Genomic DNA, 22,932 nt, shown 5'->3' with positions numbered 1-22,932 from the left:
GTCTGGTTTTATTACTTGCCGAACTTCTAAGAAATGGAAGTAAGGGAACCCTTATGTATAGGGTCAGGGATTGGGGGTAGAGATAAAAACATAAAACTGATGCTATAAGTATATTGAGGTTTGCGGACCCTTGGTAATAGAAACAAAAACTACGCAATAATTTATCATACATTGGTAAAGGAACCTATGCCAACATAATGTTTTTACAATGGATGTATGCTTCGTATAGCACCCGTCGAACGAATTGTTGGCCAATATGAAAAACATGTTTAAAAGAGATCAGACATTCGCTCTACGTAAAACTCTGAATTAGAAGTGCTAAAGCTATATAAGCTATTGTTGAGAAGTAACAAGCATCGGTAACGTAACGAGTAAAAAATCAATAAATTGAAAGCAACAGACAGAAAGGATGGCGCGTCTAGCGCTAAAACGTCATATTATAAATGGCAACACTGGCAATAATGTCAGTCCGTTACCATGGTTACGCAGTTTATCAACAAAAATGTATAGTTTGATGTTAAACTTTTGCGATTTTTGTGGATAATGAGCGTCCCTATGAAGATAGTTAATGTTGTCTCATGGCAGAATTGCATATTTTAGGACAACTGCAGTGCGCATCTAACTTTCACGACAAATCTTCCTTATTTTGTCGATATTCTTTTCAAGCCGGTAAATTATTGTATTACGTAATATTTCGATTTATATTCGTACAAGAAGTTTATATTTGTTGTTATTTTAGGCCCCAATTGGACGTTAGTATCAGGCTGCCCTGAGGGGCAGACAATTTCAGGGAAGGCAGACTATGATAAGACTGTAAACTGGGCTCATCCTCTTGATATCCACTACGTCACAAAAGGGATCCAAGGTATGTTTTTTCACAATCCCAATACTGTAGTTATATATAATTCTTTTAAAGTGTTTTCTTATTTGATTGTACAGGTTGGCCGAAATTGTTAGTGCAAGTTAGTTGTCTCGATTCCATAGGACGCTCTTGGATAGTAGGATATGGTTGCTGTAGCTTACCTGCAGTGCCCGGGCCTCATACGATCGATGTGAACTGCTGGATACCGACTGCAACTTCTATTTCTGATAGAATTCGCCAATTTTTCCTTGGTGGATCTCATCAACTCATTCAAAGTGATATTGTTAATTTAGGTTTGAATCGGTAAGCTACATATATTTACATTCTCAATTGCTTTTTTTTTATCGTGTCAAAGTCAAAGTAAAAAGTCGTTCAATTTGTCGTCGGTTCGATTCCAAGTCAGGCAAGTACCAATGCAACTTTTCTAAGTATATCTCTGATACCAGTCTAACCAAGGGGTATCGGGTTGCCCGGGTAACTGGGTTGAGGAGGTCAGATAGTCAGTCGCTTCTTGTAAAGCACTGGTACTCTGCTGAATTCGGTTAGACTGGAAGCTGACCCCAACATAGTTGGGAAAAGGCTCGGAGGATGATGAATTGATTTTTTTTATTATTTATATGCAAATATCTTATTTACAGATTTAAGTTAAAGACTCAGTCAAAAGGGACAGTTCAGCTGCGAGTAAATATATTGCTCCGGAATTTTAGCCAATTTGGAGTAGAGTATAAGTGAAACATGAAAGTCATTACATATTTAGATTTCACTGTCCTATCAATACTCATTCAGTTTTGTGTCATGGATTACATACAAGAAAAAAATCAGTCTGATGAACCTGTGTCTCTCAATGTAACTACACACAAAGATGTTATAACAGACTTATTGAAGAACATTAGTGTTAAGCCTCATGCTCTTTACTACAGGACACATGTCATGAGTAGATCATTAAAAAACACGTCCCCATCAAAGAATTATAATAACTCCTCATTGTCGGAGACAATAGGAACAACAGATGCAACCACCACCATATTTGATGTCCTTTATGATGAAAATACTTCTGAAACAGATGTCACTTCTACTACCACAGAGCTGTATTTCACTAGTACTGAATTTGATAATGTCACAGAAATAACATTTTATGATATCAAAAACAAATCATCTGATGTACCTAGTACTACATCTAAAGTTAATTTTAATTTACACTGTGAATGTAACTTACTGGTAAGTATTTCAGCAAGCAACCTATTACTATGCATTGCATTGCCAACTACAGATTCCTATCAAGATTTTATAAATGAATTAATTCTATATTTTTTGCAGTATAATGTTTGTGATCTATACTGTTGTTGTGATCAAGACTGTTCTGAAAATGAACTCAAAATATTCCAATGCCAAAACAAAATAAAGGAAGAAGATAGAGCAATTGATGGATGCATTACACATTTATTAGATGAACAGAGATATGGCGGCAGTATGCTTGATAATCTGTTCTGTGTTGTTAAAAGTAACTTACCTAATAAGCGAAGTTTAAGAAAGGTAGAAATCTATTATATTGCTTATGTACTTGTAATTTTAATAACTTTCGTTGATTTGTGTTATATTATTTTCAGTTTAGTCTCGCATCAACCGATAACTATTACACAGTTCCAAAGCAACCTTCATATGAATTTAAGAAAACCTTGTATAAACAAGGTGATCCTATTTGGCTGTTGAAAAATGGAATATTTTATTATTTGGGTTTGTATAATTTGAATGGAGACTGTTCACTTCTCGGACTAGACTCTCATCAAATATTTTTGATTTTTATTTATTTGAGTTTAAAGCAGTTATAAGAAGCGCTTTAAAGAGTACCTAATCTACTTTATCAACTCTTTCTCAGATTTCCCAGCACCAATGGTAAACCATTACTGTACCGACCGAGTACCGATTCAATTTATCAGGAAGGAGAAAATAAAATGTAATGTGAAACTTGAGCATTTAGAAATGTTTAATATATTGAAAACTACTGATGAAGCTTTGGTTATAAGTGCTACTGACAATACGTTTAACAGCACCACTTTGGTAAAAAATATTATTTTCTATTACTTATATTTATTAATTTTGATTTTAGAACGTGTTTTTACAAAAATGTGTATTTTACAGAACTGCACTAATCTTCATTGCATTAATTGGACAATCCTTGCATGTGAAGATGGTGTATGTGCAAATTACGACAAAACTTTGAACGAAGCGACATGCACGGAGAATGTCTGCAATAATATAGCGTTGAAAATCGATTATGAATTCTATTACTACGATTTGAAAATAATGAACGCGACGATAAAACTGCACATACAAAATATATCGCATGTATTACCATTCATGATGCAAGAAATCAATATAAATTTTTATATGTCCAATAAGTCTATAGACCATGTAATTGAATTAAGTGGAAACCCAGGATATATCAACGGTTTACCAGTAATTGCATCATACGTTAAGAGTAACTATACCGACAATTTTTTCAATAATACTTCGGAAACGAGGAGGCGAATGTTACTTCCCGAAAACAAAAATGGACTTTGTGTTTTATCCAACACAACAAGTAACATTGTAACATTTGGCATCAGTAAAAGAAATAAATGCCGGTATGAACATCCGCACACAACTTTACCAAAAAAGAACATGTGCAACAACATACAAAATGGCATAATTGAACTTTTAAGGCTTAACAGTAATATATCCATATCTCAATTAGGTAATCCACATGGTATTGCCGACGACGGTTGGATAAATATGTTTATAGACACCAATAAACGCGATCCTGTTTATGGAGAGTATAATGAAAACACCTTTAAACTTTACTGTTATAATTTAATTAACAGACTATCTGTTACCTTCATGTTCGCTAATGTCGACGAAGGATCACACAAGGGTCAAAATAAGATTCTATCAGCTAAATATGAAGTAACAACTAGAAACGTTAGTTTTAATGTAGAGGATATTTCTATTGTTATTACTGTTGATATTAATTTCGTGGATCTGACCAAGCCAAGTGTAATTCAATATGCTGGAGGTCCACATTTAAATATTCATTTACCCAAAGATTTCTTCTTCCCCTTTCCTCAGAACGGCTGTATTCACATGTCTAACAAGTTAATTGTAACGATATACTGCTGTGTAATATTGCTTTTTACAAATAAAATAACTCTTGAATAATAACTAATAATTTTTATTTTGAAATAATTTAAATACTTTTGTTACTTCTATCACTTCTAACTTGGCATCCCCTTCAAGGACATAACGATCTTGAGTTTGTGGTGGCCTGAAAATAAAACCCATTTTAGGTTCAATTAGACCACGTCAACCCAATGAGAGCTCGTGAGAATTAGCCAAATCCAAGAGGCAAAAGAGAATTTAATAAAACATTGTGTTATAAAGGAAGTTTTTAATATAGCCGCATCAAGGAAACGAGGTAAACTATCATAGTACATGACGTCAAGGTACTAGAGCTATATTGGTATTTACAATATTTTTACATAATTAATCTTCAAAGAATATTTTAGTCTAATAAAATATATTGAAAAGCAAAGAAGACAGTAATTATAAACTGAAGCTGCTTTTACACAAATCGGTCGGAGCAATGCTGAGATGTCGCTACAAACCTATGCGACGTAAGTGTAGACTTTGCGGTCGTCAGGCGTGCGAGCCAGGTACTCGCGCTCGATCAGCCCTTCGATGCGCTTCTTGATAACCACCGGCGACGGCAGGAAGCGAGCACGCAGTTGTTCCGTCACTTCCGCGACCAATAGTGTGTGCTGTGGACGTCACAAATGTTTATTGCACTTGTGTCAAAAGTTTCAATTTATTTAGTGATTACTAAGAAAAATTTGTAACTTACCGCCATTTTCTTTCTGGCTTTCATGATGCGCACAATGGCCGCTTCTATTTCATGTTTGCGGTCTTCATCAACTTTGTTACGTGTCTCGCGTCTCTCCGGTTCAGACTCGCCTTTAGCCGCTACCGTCTGGATCTTAACTCTGATAAACAGAAAAGCAAAGTTAAAAAATGCTTTAATATTAAATGATTGTATCAAAGGTTAATAAGCATACCTATGTAACTTAGATGTAAAGGCGTCGTTCACGTAAAATTGATGAGATGGTTCTATCTCCTTTGTCTTCGGCTGTTTGATGAGCACCCTCTGGGTGGGCTTACCCATCGCTAACGACTGTAGGGCCCGGACAAGATCTTTCTCTGGTATATCAGTCTCGTTGAGTATTTCCTGCAAGAGTTAATATATGAAGTCAACCCCGACAATTACTACATGACAAAAGACGTTAAAACTTGTATGTTCAAAATATTTTTTTTTTATTTGTAGAAGTTCACAAATTTTATACTACTTCTACTTTTGTATTTTTCATAGCTACGATACGAATATTCTGGGAACCTTGAATATTGTACTGGATAATTTTGACAAAAAAGAAACTGAAATGATAAAATGATATATCCATACCAAAATTTAAATTCTCTTTACGAAATTAGGGGGCGTGTAAATAAACAAATAAATCTCAGGTACATACCTCGTAAGTGAGTCGTTCGCGCTTATTAAAGAGCAGCAGCACACACATCTGGAAGGTGGAGACCTGTATGATGTGTCGGCGCGGAGCGGCGGGCGCGGGCGGCGAGCGCGGCGGCGACGACGCGGCCGCGCGGAACGTCGCGTTCAGGTCCGCGCTGCCCAGCTGCGGCTGCAGCGACAGCTGCCGCCCAGAGTGCTTCGCTAGGTAGAAGCTGAACATAACATCACATATCTTTAGTCGCTTCTCGCGGGGTACACAATAGGATTTAAGAAAGCGGTAACAATTCGTAATTGTGAGTCATAGTGGAGACATCTCTCAGTGAATATCTCTCAAAAAAAAATAAAGAAAAAAGTTTATGGAACTATCCTAAGGCGTCATCTTGGAGCCTGGTGTTACCTTCTGAAAACTTCGAATGCATTTCGTGGCGCTGTAGGTATGTTGCATTTCGGCGTCGCGCTTTGTGTGGGCCAGAAGCCGGTGGTTAGTACACGCACTGAAAGATCTACGCCGTGAAGATTGATCTGGAAATACATCTTTCCGTTATAGAAAATATTGAAGGAATTAAATTGTACAATGTAGGGCCTGCGAGTGACGACTTACAGTCAGCTCGACTATGATAACAAGACCTGCACAAAGGTAAGAAATAACAAAGATTCACCCCGGATGACAGCACATGCTCCTTGAACTCTTCCATTATAGTGTTCGAGACGGTCATGTCTTTGAACATTCCTTCCAGCTTTGATGTGAACTGACAACCGCATTCAGTCTGAAAAGATCATAACAATTATAGTATTTTTTAAATAAATTATGCCAGGCAAACATTCTACTTTACTGTACATTATTACAATTTATGCAAATACATTACAATTAGTCTAACAACATGATATGACTACTGAACCCTGCTTAAAGTCTTAATTCTCTGCAAAATTCTTTACCTAAACCGTTTCTTGGATGCATTCAACTTAATTTTGAAAATATAAGCAAAGAATAAAATTTGAACAAACACACCAAGACTTTAAGCAGACCTTTTACGATGGAAAAAGAACTACCAACGGTATATAATACACATAGGACACTTACGAAAATGCCCATCTATAATTGGTAAAGAATTTTGCAGAAATGTGTGGACAGGATGGGGAGGCGGACAGATTGTTCATTTAGTCACTTATCGAATTCTCTATTTGCGAGACATCTCCGATTATACATTGAAAATCTCGCGGTTCAACGTCCTTAAGTAAACCTTCTTTCTGGGAAAGGTTAAAAACCAAAATATGTATAAACAAAGTGTTCATATTTTGGATAACTTAGATATGATATTGAATCGGTTGATGTACTTATTCAAGTCAAACTAACCTTCAGTTTAGAGATCATATTCTTCTCACTGTCATCGGAGACAGATTTGTTGAGCAACAATCGTTTGGCCAAGTGCTGCTTATAATAACGCTCAAACACATCCTTTTCTTGTAAGAATCTGAACAGTACCATAGTTTTGTCCAACACAGCTTCGATTTCTTGTTCACTCATCTGTGGAAAAGTCATGTTTTAGACAGCCAAAATACCTGTGTTTTCAAAGTTTTATGAACAGATAGATACTTACGCCTTTTTCACCCTTCTTTAACTTCCCGTCGATGAACAGCGATAAAAACTCTGGCGATTTGCTGTTCAAGTTGAGGAAGTATTCGAAGTCTGACGCAATCATGTGTTTGAAAATCTTATCATTGTTAAACGAGTTTTGAAGGAAATGATCAAATCTGTCCTTCAGGTCGAGCAGATTCTGTAACAAATATTTATAACCTTGCTTTAGAATCGGAATTATAGGAGTACAATAAAAAAAAATACATAACGCGTGCAGCTCGTGACGGTCGTTTGTTTTTGATGAAACATACGTCTTGGTAAGACACTAGCCCTGACAAGCCACTAGCCTGCCACTGTCTAGCCTGAGCACTAGACATTGGGCTAGTTGACAGTCTTTCTGGCTTCTGAGTGAAGTGTTGGCATGTATACTGGTGACGAGGGCGCGGCCTGCTCGTGTATATAATGCTATAGTGACCTGCACGAAGGTGATGGCGTTGGTGTTGTGGTGCGTGTCGGTGACGAGGGCCCGGCCCTGCTCGCGCAGGTGCGCGGACACGGCGTCGGCGACGGTGCGCAGCCCCTCGGCGACGCGCGACAGCAGCTTGTACACGCACGCCAGCTCCAGCGTGCGCGTGTGCATCAGCATGTGCACCACGCCTGAGTTCTCCATCTACGAACACAATATGAAATGCACGCATTAACAGAGTGACTCTCACTGTGTATATGAAAGTATGTACCATTTTGGTACATAGTCCAGTACATAAGAACTGTCTGTTTAGCGACGTCAAAAATCATCAAATGACCCGCTGTGGGTTAGCAGCGGTGGAGAGTCATTTGATGATTTTCCATCCAAAAAAAGGGCGTTAGCTCCAGTCAGTCTAGCCTTTTTTCTTTATATTTCTCAACTAAATTATGCCCATGTAACAGTGCATCTGTTATCTGTTACAGCCTTTTTATAGTCCCACTGCCGGGCACAGGCCTTCACACGGAGAAGGATTGAGCATTAATCACCAGTGCATACCTCAACGATAGTCTTCATATGCCTCTCGATGAGCTCGTGCTCGAGCACGGCGACGACGCGCGGCTCGGTGCTCTCGTCCAGGTAGTGCCGCGCGCGCTCCGCCTCCTCCGCGATCCGCGCCTCCACGCGGTTGATGTACACCGCCGCGCTGTTCTCCGCAAGGAACTTCTGAGATTCCATCTACGTACACAAAAATTGTTATTACATATAATCAATCCGACAATTCATAATTCTAATCGAAGGTTCGAGTGGCAGATCATTTTACACGAAGGCTTCATATTATAAAACTCGTCTGGAGTGTCTGATGAGAAATGTCAGCCAGATAAGCCCGAAAAAAATTGTGTCCAACCCATCCTGATTTTATCAACAAAAGCTTGTTGCGTTTTGTTGGCTATAAACCTTTTTTTCTTATCATACCAGTAGGCTAACTATAAATCTCTAAGTGTTACATAACATCTGCAGCACCTGTTTACTAAATAGTAAGGAAGCCCGAAGCATGAACATCACAGCAATGCACATAGCCAGAAAATATGTTTTGTTGATTGCCAATTTTGTTTGGCACTACAATCATTATAATTAGTATGTCTCATACCCTAACTATTGTGTTTGGGTAATGCATTTACGCAAGATTACCAGAACCAAGTCGGATAGAATTTTTTCAGAGCAATAGATTGAACCTTGGGAGGCCCCACCCTGAAAAAGCTACTTATGGTCAAAGTCGCGAGGAAAAGCCAATTTTCATGACATTTGATTATAAGAATGTAAGACATACCCTATAAAACTCTGAAGACTGATGCAGGAAGGGCTTCTCGAAGTCCTCTTCGTAGACGGCGCGCGAGTTGATGCCGAGCACCATCAGCATCTGGCAGGCGTTGCGGATGGCCAGCCGGTCCACCACCTCGCCGCGTCGCTCGCGAGCCACCAGCTCCAGCAGCGTTTGACGGAGGTGGTCACGGATGCAACCGTAGCGAACAACCTTTACATACAATATGTAACTCGTTATATGTCAAACATCGATTTTTTTTTGTTGTACACTGTGACGGTTACAGTTAGATTTAAGTCCAATGCTAGGAGGTTGAAACAACTGAACCAATTTGAAAAATTATTTCCCTGTTGAGAAGCTACACTATCTCCGAGTAAATATGCTATATTTTATCCAGGTACGGGAAGAACTTCCTCCGGGACGCGTGTGAAACAGCTAGTCAATTATTAACATAACTAAAGATGTACAAATGCTAGTTAAGGTCCATGGGTAACATGGCTTTTTTGAGGCAAAGAGACTATTAGAGACCCAGGTGAAAGTCAGTTTGATTCAAACAAGAACAGACTGACAATACAAGTTCTGATATTTCTAAGAGCCATTTCCTTCAACTAGTCAGGAATTAAAATAACTAATTTACATTGAGGAAGTCTTTATGGATGGGTTCTACAAAACAAAACTGCTTATTTGCATAGGTTAAATCACAATTATACAATGGTTGAAGGAAAAGTACTTTTGCATTCAGTTTGTTCAATTTGCATGTCATACCAGTTATATGGCCAAGTCACATCATGTACTACGTAATTGTCAAGGCAATGTAGATTAAGACAAATGGACACGTTTACTTTTGTTATAAATTCTCATAATCTTTTGTTAAGTTTGACACATAAAAATGAAAATGTTAGCAAGTAATAAGACTGTCATGTTAGCAAGTAATGAAGAAAATCGATCTCAGTGGCGTGCACTTGGAGAGGCCTATGTCCAGCAGTGGACTGCGATAGGCTGATGATGATGATGAATAAGACTGTATAAAACTAATTTACTAACCTGATCTCTAAAAATAATAAGTCCCAGATTATACACATTGTCCACTTCATTTTGTTGTACATATACCCTGTCCATGTACATGAGTATGTCTCGAATCATAACCATACTAGTCTGATGATCTGTCCACGCATTGTTTAGGGTCTGCAGGAAGCCATTGTGTAACGAGTGCAAAACATCTTCCCTCACCTGGAAAAGTAGATAATTGAATGTAGACATAAACCTACTACTTACATCAAATGTGCATTCATAAAAAGAAATAGATTTTACCTTTGTTTCAAGATGCTGCGTGACAACTTCCTTCAACCCAGTGTAAAGTCTCTCACCATGCTTGTGGAGAACCATGGTGTAAGCATTGCGATAAAGTTCTTCAAATGAAAGACCCGAATTGTTCTTCTTCTGAATTTCTTGTATTGCATTTTTAAGTAAACTCCATATGCTCTCCACATACTTCTCATCCATAGTCATCTGTAATGTAAACACAGTGTTTTGCATCATTCACACAAAACTTGTCACAAGTCACTACAGCAGTTCCCTGGATTGTTTCAACAATACAGACCCAAGTGTCTGGATACATTTGGTAGTACGGTTCGGAATAGTTCCACACTTGAAATTTTCTCGTCATCTTGAAAATTAATATCTTAGGGTGTTAAACCAACATTGTACAAAATCAAAATAGAAGTTCAAAAACATTAAGTATATATAGTATGAAAAAATAAGAATGTTTATCTTTGGATTGATTTTCACTCCTGTCATCAAAAATATAATTATGACATATTGAATACAAAAATTTTGTTCTAAAGGAAAATAAATTGGTTTCTATTTTTAAATCACATTGACAGTTAAGTCAATATAGGTGTTACCATACTAACAACATTGCAGTTCTAACCTCTTTTCTCTTGAAACAAAAACTATATGGTCAAGTTATTATTTTAAAGTATAGTTCATTGTTACTGTTATTGATTACCTGCTGAAAAGGCAAATAATCATAAATATAATAAATGGCAGAACTTCTTTATGTAAGTAATTTTCGCCCTAAACTTAATGAATACATTTTATTTGAATGTGATTAAATGAATAGTGATTATTAATGCTAAAATATACGTACTATTCAGTAAGTCTTTAATAATAGACAACATTCAAATTAAAGAGCAAGTTATTTTGATGAGTCATAGGAACATTTTACATTACATTGTGATAAGGTTTTTGTTGCTCTGCTTTCTGCATAACACAACATGCAAGAAAACAAACAACTAGTTTAGGAGATTATTTAAAATACAGATTAAACTCAGATTTATGACCAAAGGAAATAAACTGGTATAAAAAAAATGCAGTCACAATTATTTAGAAGAATTATACAACAATAAATATGATAAAATTATACAATGATGATTTGGATATGAGTTGTGAAGTAATTAACATTATGTTGTAGTGTGAAGGGCTACAATAGATGAAATGTGAATGATAATGCTTGGCGCATCGATACTTACTGGGAAAGCTCGGATCCTCATTTTGCCAGGTTTGTCCTTAGGTAACGTACTCTTCATCATTGCGGCTACGATATTTTGTACCAACGAAACACTACACAATTAAAGAAGATTTGATCACTGTTCATTTGTTGTCGCGATAACACATCGTTACTCTCATTTACACCTGCAAAGAGAGTTTTAGTAAACACAACGAGTAAAAAAAATCGGCCTCATATAATGCCGCAGTTCACAGCATTGCTACCATATTTTTTATGAATTATAAGAATCCTTTATTACCGAAGCAATGACCAATACAATCAATATATCATATAACTGAGGGATTTTGGTCTAATAAGTATCAATTAAAAATAATAAATTCTTAGACTCAGTCATATTTGTGAATAGTGTACTGACATTGACAGCTAATTTTATCTCTTTCGCTCCCGTACGAAACCCCATATACAATAGCGCCACCTCACGTTTTGTGTGTGACGTTCTTTTTTGATTTCCTTTTCTCTGCAATGGCTATTATTCATATTTATACAGAACACTTTTAATCAAGGATGTATTAACTTACAAGTAATGAGATTATCCACTGCTAGTTTGGTCACAAGTATTTCACTATCGCAATATTTATAGTACATGTATTTTTCTGCTTTAACATGCCTATTATTTCTTCAATTGTTTCAGCTTTCTGACGAGACCATAAACAATTCTGTTTGTTTTTTATACTCTTTTTGATTTGATTTTGAAAATGAAGCTTTTGGTCCGGACGGATAAAATTTTGTCTTTGATTTCGGCTTTTGTTACCGTTTTAGTTTGTTACATCTTATTTGGACACAAGAATTAAATAATGTCCTTTTACTTCTATTGATTGATCAATTCTCTGGTTAGGTTATGTTAGATGCTTCTAATACATTATTCTACCAATACTGCTGTTACTTTTCTTTAGACTTAATAGTAAAATACAAGCACGGATTGAAATGTGCAATGTTGTCTCTCGAAATAACATAGGTAATGCCTGATTTGTGCAACTGATCTGAAAATTACCTAATTAATAAATAAATAATTATTATATTCAAATTGTGTCGCTAACGGGCACATAACTATGTGACAATAATAATCAATAAAAAATGTCATATATTAATTCTTAAGTCCTTATTTTGAGATTTCGATAAAAAAAAATACAAGGCTAGGAGCATCTTTGATCATAATGTGGTAAGGTGTAGTGTGTTGGCCACACGGCTATTGAAAGTGCGTTCTTTATAAGAAAGATGGCACTACATGTCTCTGTTTTATTTTTTTTCCCTATATAATGCGTCTTTCCAGTATTGTTCAATTTGGACACCATTTTTTTTTCTCGTTTAAGCCTTCAACTTCAAACAACGAAGAACAACTTACAACTGTCTAATTCTAATATCTTTCTTGGACTCACCAATGAAGTAAAGGTGAAGGCTGAAGGAAAACATCTCCAGGACTCGATGTAACCTGGACTTTCAACTCTATAATCACCAACCCGCACTGGAGTTAGCAAGCGTGGTGATTAACGCTCATTCCTTCTCTCTAATAGCCAGTTTTTTCATCAAAAGTAAAAGCCAAAGAAATGTCATGTAAAAGTAACGGTTAAATTCGTTTTTTCAAGGCTAATGTAATAGCAAAACTAATAGTTAAAATCGTGAAAAAACTAATTTGACTTTTACTTTAACCCCAGCGGGGCCCAGTAGGGCCAAGGCCTACCGGGGCTGCTGGTTGTTCGAAAGTGATACCGCGGCCCTGGTACATAAAAGGACTATGACGGAACACGACGGTTTTTAGTCAGTAAGAGTCTGACACTCCCTCACCGCTGCTAACCCACAACGGGAGGGGTCATTTGATGATTTTTGATGTCGTTAAAAAAGAAACTTTTACTTTATGACATTACTTTGGCTTTTACTTTTGTTTGATGAAGAAACTGGCTGTAAGAGAAGAAGCCACACACACATGGGACAGTGAAAAGGCTGATGATAAGTTAGGCAATCGAGAGGTTGTGAGTTCGATCCCAACGAATTGCAATTATTTTTGAGGATATTATAAAGTTACCGTATTTATAAATTATCAAATAAATGACGTTACATACCGTAAGCATTTTATGCATGTATTTTTTACGATTATTAAATTTATTAGAATTTTTATTCGAAGATACACTTTTAACTACATGAATAAATCTCTATCTTCTTTATATATCTATCTATCCTTTTCATTTCGTGCGTGACGTCATTGGCGTGTCTTTTGTTTCGATTTAAACATTTGTTTACTCCTTTATACATAGCGGTCTATCCCTTTCATTTCGTGCGTGACGTCATTGACGTGTGTTTTGTTTCGATTTAAACATTTTGTTTAGGTACTGTTTCTTGCGAATGAATCTATCTCTCTTACATCGCGCGTGAGGGTTACCCATCACAAAAACTGCACATGCAACGTCGCCGCGTCGTCAAAGAAGTTTTCAGTTCAGAAACTGAACTTATAGGACTTTCTGTCATGTTCACTTGGCTGCCTTTTTACCGGATTTTATGAATATGAACAATACTTACATGCAAATCGCCCTGTTTAGAAGAATGAAGGTAATTAAATAAAAGGCCAATAAGGAAACATCAAAAATATTACTTATATTTTTTTTTCAGGCTACTTACAAATTACTTAATAAGATTATTCTGCTGTGGATAAAGTTTGGTAATAAATAATTTAGATAATATGGCTACGACATGTCTTACAATTTAAGAGTTAACATCTTTGGAGCTTTACATAACATCTTATGTTCATTTGTGGCACATATAGACGTTCATAAGTTGTTGATCAACTTAGGTAGATGATACAATTAAATACCTAAGTGTAACAGAAGATATTATTATGTATTTAAGAGAAAGTGTACATGCATTTAGGTAATACTTATCTATCTACCAGCAGATAGATTTACAAAATCGTTTACCTTAAGTACATACCTACCCAAATTGTTCTGAAAATAGGTAATTATGTAGGTACATATTAACCTCTTTCTATATTTTACAGGAATGACTATATACCTAGGTTTTACGTAAAATGGTATAATATATGTAGGTTTGAAAGCTAAATAATTATGCTGTTATCAGGAGGGGGTTCTATGGGCGGCCCAGGGCGGCCATCGAACTCACGACTTGGCAATTGCCAGGTCGACGTGTTAGCCTATTGCTATTGCCATTTACATTAAGTTAGGTATTAAGGTAAGCTTTCTGTTGTATCACAGCTATATAAAGAAGTATGCTATTTTTTAACAAACATAAGACGGATAAAAAATATTTTGATCGCTTATAAAACAACAGCACCTCTAGCTTGAATAAAAATATATTCGCTGTTATTACCTATCTATAATTATTTTGCATAAAATACTATCCAACAGGCTGGGTAAAGGGCGGTACAAATAATTGGGAATATATCGGTCTAGATCGAATCGGAAAATAGCATAGATCCTGTTTGACGAAGGGACCGAATAAATAAATAAAAATATGATGCACCTCTAGCCTCTCGCCTATTCATTTCACCTAGACTAAAACTAATCACCTGCCAACGTTGTGTCACAACTTTTTTCTAAACGTAACTATAGACTATAGCTAATTAAAAGGAGGTCTACTCGTTGTACGCGGGATGTGCGTGAAGGACCCATCGAAACAGCAATAAGGTCAGACACACGAACACGAAGAAAGACACCATCACTCGAAGATTCTTTTCAGATCGCTGGTCTCTTTCGCTGGCTCGAAGTCGCTCCACTAAACCATTCTGTGAACAAAGTTTTTCGTAAGTAAAATAAGATTGGAAACAAAAAAAGGCTTGTTAGATGTAGGGATCCTAGTCGCGATTTACGACAAAGCGTAAAGAAGGAATAAGTTTATAGTAAGCGTCAATTTTATTGTCCGTATACCTAATACATACGGGTATTTGAATACCTAAACATAGGTATCTATCTATAAAACCCGAAAGTTCACAAATTGTTGAACGTGACATTTTGAAGGTAAATAAACTTATTTGTCAACGGCTCAGTTTCAGACAGCCATTTTGTTGAGGGCTGATTATTCTGGTAGCGTTTTGCGTTGATTAGCATAAACTTAATTTGGTTTTTAGGGTTCCGTGCTCAAAGGGAAAAACGGGATCCTATCTATCTATACTAAGATTTCTCTGTCCGTCTGTCCGGCCCTATCTCTTTGATAGTGATAGTCAGACAGACAGTTGAATCACAAATGATTATTGTTTTCGCTATAACAACAAATACCTACTGAAAACTAGAATTATTCAAATAATAATTCAAGGAGACTCTTTCACATCAAACGTATTTTTTTGGCCGTTCTGTGGATGGTACGGAACTCGGAACCCTTCGTGCGCGTGTCCGACTCGCACTTGGTCGCTTTTCATAAACGATGTCAAAACAGGATTTCACTTTCTCTAGGCCACATTAATTTTACACTTGATTGAGAAAGAGTAAAACCTTGTAGTCAGTTAAATGTAAGTAGTTGTTACTTTCAATGAATCCATGTAACTGGCTAACTAGATTTGATTAATATCTCAGAAAAATTTCAAGTGTTAGTTTACCGGCATTCCTCTCCTCGGTTCACAGTACTGATACATTAACCAGAAAGATATTGTCGTCTTCTGCACTGGTTGATGTTGAAGTACCGTGTTTGACCGACGCGCTGGATGCCTGGAAAATGGCTACTCCCAATACGGATTTGCCCGGCAACCGCTGCTCTCAGAGACAATGGGACGGGCCGCTCTGTAGCACTATACGGAATAATCTATTAAATACGTGTAATAGTGCTGCTGAGCGTGCCCGTTTGTTGGCTGTGGGAGAGTGGGAGTCGGGCCTCTGGTTACAGGCGATCCCGTCATCTAGCATAGGCACTATGCTGGATGACACAACGTTCCGCATCGCTACATGCTTACGGTTAGGCGCTCCCTGTGTTGCTCCGCATCGCTGCCATTGCGGTGAAGCCGTCGACAGCCTCGGGCACCATGGTCTGTCGTGCTGCAGAAGTGCTGGTCGTATTGCACGGCATGCCAGCATTAACGACATTATCCGTCGTGCTCTTTCCACCGCCGGCGTGCCAGCCGTGTTAGAGCCTAATGGACTGGTACGTGACGATGGAAAGAGGCCAGATGGTATGACGTTGTTGCCATGGAAGTTGGGTAGGCCCTTGGTGTGGGATGCAACGTGCGTCGACACCCTGGCGCCATCGCATCTTCCCTGCACGGCAGGTCATGCTGGTGCGGCTGCTGCTTCTGCAGAGACCACCAAGCGGCGCAAGTATAGTAACCTTATTGGGAACTATACTTTTGAGCCATTTGGGGTCGAAACGCTCGGACCATGGGGCCCGAGTACGCGGTTACTTTATAAGGACATCGCGAAAAGGCTTGTCGACGCTTCGCGTGACCAGAGGGCTGGCTTATTCTTCGGACAAAGAATTAGCATTGCCATTCAACGTGGCAATGCAGCCAGTCTTCTGGGCACGTTTCCGGAGGACAGTGATGCGGAGGAATACTTCGACGCCTGATCGATGCTCTTTTATATTTTATGTTTATATATATTTTGTATATAGTATTTTATTTTTAGTTTTGTTTAAAGATAAGTAGTTTAAGTTTGTATATATGTATAGTGTGTACATTGTAGAAATAGATTATAAAAATAAATCTCAGAAAGTAAATTCCAAGATCTCAATCAAATCAAATTACTTAAAGCTATTTGAAACAGTCATGAATAGATAATTTTAATTTCTTAAATAATTAAATATCTTTTGGATAGGTACTTATTTATATTTTAATTAAATTCCTCGGTAATTAATTTAAAATATTGCGCTAGCAAAAAAAGGGTATTGTGTGCTCAATTTACACCGTCATTATGAGTGCCAAGGCTAAAGATGTAGATAATCAGTGCAATCAGCCCACTAATATATAAATATAGCAGATAACAATATGTATTTACTCAATTAAAATCACTTACAGGAGAGATAGGTAGATGGCGTGTGGGAAACGAAATACGAATTGAATTGACGCATTCCGATTCAAACAAAAATGTCGGGCAGCCAATCAATTCCATAAAGAACAATGTCAGACGTCCATAGTAACTTAGGCTCAATAAAAATATTTCATGTACAGTGAAAATTCTTACAGTTTTTTGTGTAGTTTAATGTCAGAAGCTTTTCTATGTTTTCCACTTTTGCATTGAACTTCTCAAAACCAAATTATTCCAAATTATTAAAACGAAAAACCTGAACTCGATAAACAAAATAATTACTTATTAAAATGATATTTTTTTTTGGAAAAGTTCTAGATAACAATTAAATATTTTATAAGAAGTTAGTATTTTATATTTAAATTGTTGTAGTAAAGAACTTTGTGTCCGTGAGAATTTAGTTTTAAAAGTTGATTGGGTGGGCCGAAATCTGACATTGTTCTTTGGTATTCAGAATTCTAGACACTCGGCGCAAGTTTCTCGAATGGCTCTGGACGACTAAACGGCCCTTTATAATCGCCGCTAACAGTCACCGTCAATAGCGGCTTAATTTGCGACAGCACTTCAGCCGTCGTGAAATCGTCAAGGGAAAATTTATTGAATTATCGATAAATACTCTTATAGAATTCTTCCTTCCATATCCTGAGCCTTTTCCCAACTATGTTAGTGTCGGCTTCCAGTCTAACCGGATTCATTCAGGAGCGGCTGCCTATCTGACCTCCTCAACCCAGTTACCCGGGCAACCCGATACCCCTTGGTTAGACTGGCGTCAGACTTACTGACTTCTGACTACCCGTAACGCCTGCCAAGGATGTTCAATGACAGCCGGGATCCACTGTTTAACGTGCCATCCGAAACACTATCATTGGTGTCCAAGAATACTTCCTAGGGTTATTATAGGAATATGCGTACCCATCCACCGTGTGACGCAATCCAGGAGCCAGGATCTTCGTGCAACAAGTCGGCGATGGCCGCGGCGGGCGCTGACACCAATTCCAGAGCTGGTTCTCCGTCTGCAGCTTCTGCCGCTTCTCTCGCCAGGGCACCACAAACACAGTATACAGCTGCTATCTGAAATCATTGTATTACGACGTTAGTAACATCGCTACATAGTACAAAACAAAGTCGCTTTTTCTGTCCCTATGTCCATATACCCCAATGTCCCTTTGTACCTACGCTTAAATCTTCAAAACTACACTACCGATTTTCATGCTGTTTTTTTTAATAGCTAGAGTGATTAAAGAGGAAGGTTTATATGTACAATAACATACGTTACATAGTGGGGAAACAATGTTATCCCGTGCGAAGCCGGGGCGGGTCGCTAGTATTGTATAGACTTCAGTTAAAACTTCTTTCGAAGTTGTTCGTAGATAATTGTGAAGTTGCTGATTCACGTCGCCTCGTTAGATGTATAAGTTAGAACAAAATTCTGTCAATCACACGCGCTTCGTGATAAGTCCGGGAATCTTCAATAATGAACTTCATATTTCAGACAGAGAGGCATCCAACATCTAAGCGAGTTTCTTTAACATAAACAATATTTTTGGTACCTAGCTAGAGTTGGAATTTTTGTACCTAGTACCTAATTGAGATATTTATATCTATTCTTCATTAAAATTTTAATATGTAATTCATCTTAAAGCAATATTTAGTTTGAATCGAACATTGACCGTAGTATAATGAACGATTGCCTGAAAATCGTTCCGTTTTTGGACGAAATAAATCTTAGTTATCGTTAGAAGTAGTTCGGCTATTCCTAGTAAACCGTCAACAACGGCTATCTGGAATCCATCTCATTTTATATTTAGGTTTATCTATAGTTCGGCCATTCAGAGAATGCGTTCCTGACACGTCGCGATTGAACTGACGACGTAATAACATTCATTGATTATTGATATAATAATGTTGTTTTAATGCTCCTCAATTGTTAAAACGGTAAACAACCAGCAAAAATATTTTTATCGTAACTGCAACGCCATTGCAAAGTTACGTCGTCAGTTCAATCGCGACGTGTCAGGAACGCATTCTCTGAATGGCCGAACTATAGTTTGTTTTAGATTACAAGTGAACGAGCGGAGTAATTATCGCTTGACTGGAATGTCGTGTTTTATTTTTGCATCTCAAGCTCCAGATACGAAAGGCTGCAGAGCAACAGTTAAAAGTAGCTAGCTGGCAACTTTTAATAATAGGTACTTAGTGTTTCTTTCAAATTATAGTATTTCTTACTTAGTCTTCGACATTATAATATCTAAGTAGAAATCGTTGTCATATGAACGTTGGAAAACTCCTCTAAGCATTAATGGAAAACTTGTGCACTAACTTATTGATAATTCTCAATAGCTCTTTACGCAATTACGAAGAGCTTTTGGCTAAGTAACAGCCGCACAGGTCCATCAATGACAGAGTTAGGCAACGGTCGGGCGGTGGATGGGTGATAATCGTGATAATCTTTTCATGAGGAGTTTTACCGTGTTCGGAAAGAGCGTTATTTTTGTGGGCTGTTATTTCAACATGTTTACAGCAGTCATTACGGTTCGTTCTTACGAACGTTCTTGGCTTCTTAGCCAGGAACTTTGGCAACCTAAGAGATAAGACTTTCAGGTAGGATAATCTTGGTTGAGAATATCAGATAGACTGAAAAGGCAAATAAGATCAGCTCTACGCAATTTTATTATTTACTCCTACTTTAAAGAATAGAAGGTAGCTATATTGTAAGAATTTTGTCACACTTAAACATAATAAATCATGAAGAGATGCCGATAGTAGCTATAGCGTAAGTTATTGCGTTTTAAGCGGTCATAAATCTGGAAGGTCTTAACGGTTACTAAATGATAGTATAAGTACCTATCTACCAATAAAATCAGTTCTACTAATATGCGTTATAATGGTGTCCTAGTAGTTTTGTTATGGTAATAAATATTATTTGCTCATAATTATTCAGATAGAATGTTCTTGTTCCTGTGCATCCCTTATGTATTAGGTTTAGTGAATGTGTTGCAACCGAAATCAATATCATTTAACGAGCGATTTTTACCAGCGGATTTGCCGCTCGGTTATTCCAAGTAGGAAATGTCACAACGCGGTTACTGCGGATAAATTAATTCGATAAATGAAAGTTAGTGAGACATGTTTGTAGACACCATTAGGTCAACAAAGTTATTTGGAGAACGAGCAAAGCTTTCAGATAGGTAGGCACTGGTTGGTAATATTAACCTCATTGAAGAAGATTCTGCTTAAATCATACTGGCAGAAGTTTAAACGATTTTAGGTGTTCTTGATTCCGACCAGGTCTTAAGTACTAGGCCCCCAAACTTTAGTAATAATACATTATAATAGATGGGCAACACAAGAAACAACAAAGGACAAAGGTTGTATTCGCCCTGTGGTTCTACAAAGGCGACACCATTAATTAAACTTGTAGGTAAAGTTGTGAGATTGCCGCTAGGTATAGAAACTATAATTATTCTTTTACCTTGGACCAGGTAATATTTTCTCTAGTGATGCGTCTCGCTAGAGCTAGTGCTAGCTCCGCGAGTGCTGTGTCTGAGCGGAGCATGGCCGAAGGGGCGCGCGTGGCCTGCCGCGCCACGTGACGGAAGGCGTCCGGTCGCTTCCTCTCCAGCGCAGCGCACAACGCCCGGAGCCCCGCCAGTACCCCCGACTCCGAGTTGCTCACAGCCTCCTCCCCACACTCTGTCTCCACCATTCGTTGTAAACGTTTCATTACTATTTGCTGTACAAAAATAACATCTTTGAAGTCAAATACAAAATTATCTGCAAAATTTGTTGTGATTAATCCTAGATTACCTTTTTCGCACATAAAGTTGATCTCCTAATCTGAGTCTTTATGTATTGCAAGCATAGGGCGCGTCCTTGGCGGACTATTTGCGGCTTAACTTGCGTGGGGCTGGCGAGACACCAGCCAATAGTTGCCGAGAGCCGCCTGGACACTGCTGCGGCGGCCGCGCTAGACACCATTGTGCTGAAGCGACGCTTCGTCCGGTCCAACGGCGACAGTGCCCGCGTTGGCGAAGCGCGTAGATCTAACAAATCATAAAAATAATAATAACGTATCTATGTCAAACCAAAAACCACTAAATAATTGTGAAACACTTGACAGTGTTAGATTTCTGGAGCTACTAAAGTAAAACCTTCGTCATACCCTTCGTGCGCCACATGCTCTGAATTTCTATGGTTCACCACAGATTTTAATTAAATTTCACAGAAGGATGAGTCCCTATTACTTACGAAGAATATTATTCCATGTTACTTACAATGTTTCATAAGTCGAAATCTATAAAGTATGTGAACCCAAATTATTGGGTGCTTATTCAGATTACGTAAATTATAACGGCTGCGAAGTTAAACAATGTGTTTAATCTCTATGAAATTACCCTTCGGTGGAGCAGATAATGAAATTCCGATTACATGTTTTACAGCTTTATATGCTTTAAGATATGGGTTTCAAACTTTTGAAACCCTTCTTGAATTCAGTTTCTCTTGAAACTGGAAACACCTTCTTAGGTGTTTCAATATGTTTTAGGATTTTTAAAATAATATTTTAAATTTTTCAAAAAACGAACAATTATAAGTTGGACTTGCAGATCTTCAAAGTACCGAATACTGGTGGGTAACAGCAATAAATGTCATGTATTGTGTAAGTTACTTAGTTACAGTGTAAAGTTCCACGCCCTTGAAGTTAACGCTCTATAGACCATATTATTTACTAAGTATTTACTGACACAATCGAACAATATGTGCGGGGCTCCAAATTGCGTTTTACCTCGAGACTGCTTCATTAGGGTAAGGTTACTAATGAATTTGACGTCTATTCATAGAGAGGATCTGAAATCACGACTATAAGTTTGTGAGCTAACTACCTCTGTCTGGACCCTGGATTATTCTCTAATTGATAACAATAGGTAAGTATATTGTTAAGTCTCTCTCGTCTCGTCGGTAATTAAGAGGTATCTTGTTCCTAGTAACTTATCATATATTCTTAAATCGTCTTACTTGGTAAGCTAATCAGTCCATCAGTTACTCCGGGCATCGCGCTGAGCGGCGTGCTGAGCTTGCGACGCATACGCAGCGTCGGCACAAACTCGTCATCTTCTTCTCCATCGGGTGGAGTGACTTGTATGGCGATGTTGCTGGCCTCTTGACCTCTTGCCCCACCCAGTTGCCATCTTGACTCAGTTAGCGGCCCTATCTGAAAAAAAAAGAAAACGTTTAACTCTTTCTAATAATAACTGCATACAGTTTATTGTTCCCGTTTTGTTTATGTTCGACGTAAACTACAGAAGATTGATGATTTAAAAATATTGCTTGATAAAGAATAGGTACGTAAACATTATTTTAGGTACAATATAAACGCACGGTACGCTAAGACGTCCGTTAAAGTGAAGAAATCAAAGCAAAGGAAATGCGTTGCAAAGTGAAAGAAAACCCCAGTGGTATAGCAGTGTTCGATATTGTGGATATTCAGTAAATACGGTCACAACCGTCTTTGATTGGCTTTAACGAGATGAAGTACTGCCTTCTGCAGATATTCAACATTTACCCATGGGATGCAATACTTTTATGTACTCACTTTGCTATAATGTTTATAGGTCTGGCTGGATTTTCAATTCAA

At 37.7% G+C, this 22,932-nt stretch overlaps 3 protein-coding genes across 6 annotated transcripts in view; 1 reads left to right on the top strand and 2 right to left on the bottom strand.

The window, feature by feature from the left end:
- Position 1: 1 nt before the first annotated feature.
- LOC124645609 (B9 domain-containing protein 2-like) lies at positions 2 to 4,060 on the top strand. 2 transcript variants are annotated; one of them, XM_047185404.1, is made up of 6 exons: positions 1,020 to 1,165; positions 1,501 to 2,080; positions 2,180 to 2,395; positions 2,470 to 2,596; positions 2,739 to 2,920; positions 3,002 to 4,060. In XM_047185404.1, exons 2-6 carry the CDS (start codon positions 1,598 to 1,600, stop codon positions 4,055 to 4,057), a joined length of 2,064 nt encoding a protein of 687 aa, XP_047041360.1. In that variant the 5' UTR covers positions 1,020 to 1,165; positions 1,501 to 1,597; the 3' UTR covers positions 4,058 to 4,060. The 2 variants fall into 2 exon arrangements, with proteins under 2 accessions (XP_047041361.1, XP_047041360.1); XM_047185405.1 differs by lacking the exons at positions 2,180 to 2,395; positions 2,470 to 2,596; positions 2,739 to 2,920; positions 3,002 to 4,060 and adding exons at positions 2 to 669; positions 740 to 865 and having other exon boundaries at positions 940 to 1,165; positions 1,501 to 1,742.
- Positions 4,050 to 12,020, bottom strand: LOC124645604 (cullin-3). 2 transcript variants are annotated; one of them, XM_047185401.1, is made up of 16 exons: positions 11,865 to 12,020; positions 11,309 to 11,471; positions 10,089 to 10,286; positions 9,822 to 10,007; positions 8,787 to 8,990; positions 8,015 to 8,194; positions 7,469 to 7,663; positions 7,016 to 7,192; positions 6,772 to 6,942; positions 6,077 to 6,184; positions 5,815 to 5,939; positions 5,419 to 5,629; positions 4,951 to 5,120; positions 4,740 to 4,878; positions 4,504 to 4,656; positions 4,050 to 4,163 (listed from the first exon to the last, which is right to left on the bottom strand). In XM_047185401.1, the coding sequence occupies exons 2-15, from the start codon at positions 11,366 to 11,368 to the stop codon at positions 4,504 to 4,506; spliced, it is 2,277 nt and encodes a 758-aa protein (XP_047041357.1). In that variant the 5' UTR covers positions 11,369 to 11,471; positions 11,865 to 12,020; the 3' UTR covers positions 4,050 to 4,163. The 2 variants fall into 2 exon arrangements, with proteins under 2 accessions (XP_047041357.1, XP_047041359.1); XM_047185403.1 differs by lacking the exon at positions 11,865 to 12,020 and adding an exon at positions 11,585 to 11,707.
- Positions 12,021 to 13,911: 1,891 nt separating this feature from the next.
- Positions 13,912 to 22,932, bottom strand: part of LOC124645966 (bcl-2-related ovarian killer protein homolog A-like) — a 48,124-nt gene continuing 39,103 nt past the window's right edge. For both annotated transcript variants that reach the window (XM_047185962.1, XM_047185961.1), the window contains 5 exons: positions 22,314 to 22,509; positions 21,108 to 21,343; positions 20,773 to 21,033; positions 18,213 to 18,371; positions 13,912 to 15,076 (listed from right to left, as the gene is read on the bottom strand). In XM_047185962.1, the coding sequence (XP_047041918.1) occupies positions 14,927 to 15,076; positions 18,213 to 18,371; positions 20,773 to 21,033; positions 21,108 to 21,343; positions 22,314 to 22,383 (876 nt within the window). In that variant the 5' untranslated portion in view covers positions 22,384 to 22,509 and the 3' untranslated portion in view covers positions 13,912 to 14,926. The remainder of the gene's footprint in view (positions 15,077 to 18,212; positions 18,372 to 20,772; positions 21,034 to 21,107; positions 21,344 to 22,313; positions 22,510 to 22,932) is intronic.

This window comes from Helicoverpa zea, chromosome 3 (assembly GCF_022581195.2).
Source record: "Helicoverpa zea isolate HzStark_Cry1AcR chromosome 3, ilHelZeax1.1, whole genome shotgun sequence".
NCBI lineage: Eukaryota > Metazoa > Arthropoda > Insecta > Lepidoptera > Noctuidae > Helicoverpa > Helicoverpa zea.
The sequence above is the reverse complement of the archived record's forward strand: the minus strand, read 5'-3'. Positions and strand labels throughout refer to the sequence as shown.

Excerpts from the sequence above, each read along its gene's own strand:
- LOC124645604 (XM_047185401.1), bottom strand. The coding sequence starts at position 11,368 with ATGATGAAGAGTACGTTACCTAAGGACAAACCTGGCAAAATGAGGATC. Across the intron at positions 8,991-9,821 it reads TTATTATTTTTAGAGATCAG|GTTGTTCGCTACGGTTGCAT; the intron begins GTTAGTAAATTA and ends TTGTATGTAAAG. Across the intron at positions 5,121-5,418 it reads GCGAACGACTCACTTACGAG|GAAATACTCAACGAGACTGA; the intron begins GTATGTACCTGA and ends TAACTCTTGCAG.
- LOC124645609 (XM_047185404.1), top strand. The coding sequence starts at position 1,598 with ATGAAAGTCATTACATATTTAGATTTCACTGTCCTATCAATACTCATT. Across the intron at positions 2,396-2,469 it reads ATAAGCGAAGTTTAAGAAAG|TTTAGTCTCGCATCAACCGA; the intron begins GTAGAAATCTAT and ends TATTATTTTCAG. Across the intron at positions 2,597-2,738 it reads TGGAATATTTTATTATTTGG|ATTTCCCAGCACCAATGGTA; the intron begins GTTTGTATAATT and ends ACTCTTTCTCAG.